Below are 3,289 nucleotides of genomic sequence, written 5' to 3'. Positions count from 1 at the left end.
ACACCCACTCCAACCCAAGGTATATAGCCTTTCCCACCTGATGCAACAGGAGTGCATTTTAGGAGCAATCCACCCAGTTTGACTAAAACAACAAAAAAAAGTCTCTAAAGATGTTAGTTAAACCTAGTCTAGGCAAGGAATAGCAGATAATAAAATAATCCATGCAGCATCAGGAAGGGGAGATGTGAATAAGGGAGAGTCATCCCACATTTTCTGTCAACTGTAAAACAAGCTTGTAGCTGCTGCTTCTTGTACAATCTGCTGCCCGAGCTCCATTTTTAAAGGAAAGCTGTCCTTTGAGTCCAAATGGAACTGCCTGGCAAACCAAACAAGTGATTTGGGCAGAGGTCAACGGCCTCGGAGACTCCCAGGTCCCATGAAGCTTGTTTATAGCTCTCCAGCAAGAGTGGGAGAATCAAGAGGGCCAGGATTTTATTTTTGATGGCAGGAAACACCCTTTTGTTCCCCACGGATTCTCACCTAGAGCGCCATTAAGATTTTGGAAGATCCGGCACCTGTGATCCAAAGTGATATTGATGGTCCTCTGCAGAGGAAGAGGGAAAAAAAAGGGCAAACATGGATAAGGGCTGGAAGAGGTCAATGTAAGAGGGCCGAAACTGAAAAGCAGAAGGAGTCACTCCGATAGCACCTTTTCTGACTAACACCTTTTACGAAAAGGCAGAATCTCTGGGATCTATAATAATAATAATAATAATAATAATAATAATAATAATAATAATAATAATAATAATAATAATAATAATAATAATAATAATAATAATAATAATAATAAAGTTGGAAGGGACCTTGGAGGTCATCGAGTCCAACCCCCTGCTCAGGCAGGAAACCCTATACCATTTCGGACAAATGGCTGTCCAATCTCTTATTAAAAACTTCCAGTGTTGGAGCATCCACCGCTTCTGGAGGCAGGTTGTTCCACTGGTGTCCAAAAGGAGAACGAGAGGGTTGATCAACATTAGAGGACAACCCAAGGCAGATTCCTAGCACCTGCTAAGAGTTCAGACACACAGAATCACCAAACTGGAAAGGGTCTCTGCTCTCTGCCTGAATATTTTCACTGCCAGAGAGCTGACACTCTTTTGGAGAAAGTGGTTCCGCTGCTAAACCCCTCCTGTCCAGCCCCCTGCTCAAGGAGGAGACCCAATACCATTCCAGACAAGTGACTGTCCAGTCTCTTCTTAAAAACCTCCAGTGTTGGAGCACCCACAACCTCTGGAGGCAAGCCCTTCCACTGATTAATTACTTACACGCACGGAGACCTGCCATGTCCTCCATGGTTCAATTTATTAGGGGGAAACCATGCAAGGCCAACCCAAAGGTGCTTCTTCAGGAGGCAACTGGACTTTCTTGTTTTTCTCTGAAGATGCTTCGCTTCTCATCCAAGAAGCTTCTTCAGCTCTGACTGGATAGTGAGGAATGGAAAGATTTATACTCCCTGCAGACCGCTGGTCATTTGCCTTCTTGTAGAGAGCTGTTGAGGCCACTTGGAGGTTGGTCTGTGTCCTCAGGGTCACCTGAGTAATGCAAAGGGGTGTGGAGCCTTCTTGGCTGCAAGATGCTTTCTGCCCTGTTCCTGGAGTCTGCAATATTTTCTGGAAATCTGTTCACACTCCCACACCCTTCGAAGGGCGTTCATCCCAAAGTGCATGGCTCAATGTCTATGGCAGACATGTCAAACGCAAGGCCCGGGGGCCGGATGCGGCCCGCGAAATGGTTTCATGTGGCCCGCGAAGCCGTCCTGGAAACAGTGAGGGAACGGCCCGCGATGCCTTGGCCCAAGCCCTGGCCGGCCGGGAGCCAATGTACAATTTTGTGGTGGCCATCTTGGCACTTGCCCCAGTGGACCATGCCTTGGCACTTGCCCCGGTCTCACCCCCTTGTGCCGGAGACCCTCAGATCTGTCCCACTCCTGCCCAGGCCCCCGACAGGCACCCTTGATGCAAATGATGTAGAACTGGCCACGCCCACCCAGTAGGCCACACCCACTCTGGCCACACACACCCAGCCCCCCCAGGGCAACAGCAATGCTGATGCAGCCCTCAGTGAAATTGAGTTTGACACCCCTGGTCCATGGAGATTCTCCGTCATCCAGGGTCTTGGTTGTCCCAAAGATCTTTTTTTTTTCAGGAGGAAACTGGACTTCCCTGTTTTTTTTCTTTGTCTCGTGAAAAAGCACCTTTGGGACGACCATGACCCTGGATGACTGAGAATCCCCATAGACACGCAAGGCCAAAGCCGTGTCCCCATCTGATGTATACCCTCTGGGCCTGCCAGACTCTGCATATGTGCTGCATTTCCTGGTCAGCCCCCAATCCTCTCCCCCCTAGAGCACGTGGGGCCTATGCAGTCAGGGCTCACCCGCTTTTCAGGGTCCAGGAACACGTTGGTATAAAACAGCTGGTCGCTCTCACTGTCACGGCCTTGCCAGTCGGCCACAAGCCGGCTGAGGTAGGGAGCATAACCCATGAATCCTGCAGGAAGAGAGAATACAGTCCTCAAGTTATGACCACATTTCCACGGCTCTGTGAGACAGTTGTTAAGTGAATTTTTGGCCCATTTCTTGCCAATGTTGTTAAATGAACCCCTGCGGTTGTTAAGTTAGGAACACGGCTTGTTAGGTGAACCTGGCTCCCCCCCACATTGACTTTGCTGGTCAGAAGGTCGCAAAAGGAGATCACATGACCCCGGGATGCTGCGACCGTCATAAGTACAAGTCAGTTTCCAAGCATCGCGTGACTATGGGGATGCTGCAATGGTCCTAAGCGTGAAAAACAGTCCTCAGTGACTTTTTTCAATCCTGTTGTAATTTCAAAAGGTCACTAAATGAACTGTCGTTAAGTCGAGGACTGCCTTTAAATGTTCCCGTCTCTTTCTTCGGCTCATACGGGCAGCTCAGCCCACTGATTGGTGCTGACACCAAAGAAAAAAATATTTATATGTTACTTATACGTAAGGGTGTAGGTCTATGCATACGTTGTATACGGTATGTTTTAAATGTGTTATATCTATCTATCTATCATCTATCTATCTATCTATCTATCTATCTATCTATCTATCTATCTATCTATCTATCTATATCTCATCATTTCTATCATCTATTATGTATTTATCCTGTCTGTCTGTCTGTCTGTCTGTCTATCTATCTACTGTATATCATCATTTCTATCATCTATTATGTATTTATCCTGTGTCTGTCTGTCTGTCTGTCTGTCTGTCTGTCTATCTATCTATCTATCTATCTATCTATCTACCTACCTACCTACCTACC

At 47.1% G+C, this 3,289-nt stretch overlaps 1 protein-coding gene across 1 annotated transcript in view; it reads right to left on the bottom strand.

The window, feature by feature from the left end:
* The window catches only part of PLOD1 (procollagen-lysine,2-oxoglutarate 5-dioxygenase 1), a gene marked incomplete at its 5' end in the record, with an annotated part of 19,293 nt that extends 16,801 nt beyond the window's left edge, over positions 1-2,492 (bottom strand). The window contains 2 exons of the mRNA XM_015824733.1: positions 481-544; positions 2,380-2,492. Of these exons, the coding sequence (XP_015680219.1) occupies positions 481-544; positions 2,380-2,492 (177 nt within the window). The remainder of the gene's footprint in view (positions 1-480; positions 545-2,379) is intronic.
* Between the last annotated feature and the right edge of the window lie 797 nt (positions 2,493-3,289).

The sequence above is a fragment of the Protobothrops mucrosquamatus genome, unplaced genomic scaffold (assembly GCF_001527695.2).
Source record: "Protobothrops mucrosquamatus isolate PMUCROS unplaced genomic scaffold, P.Mucros_1.0 scaffold2331, whole genome shotgun sequence".
Lineage (NCBI taxonomy): Eukaryota > Metazoa > Chordata > Lepidosauria > Squamata > Viperidae > Protobothrops > Protobothrops mucrosquamatus.
The sequence above is the reverse complement of the archived record's forward strand: the minus strand, read 5'-3'. Positions and strand labels throughout refer to the sequence as shown.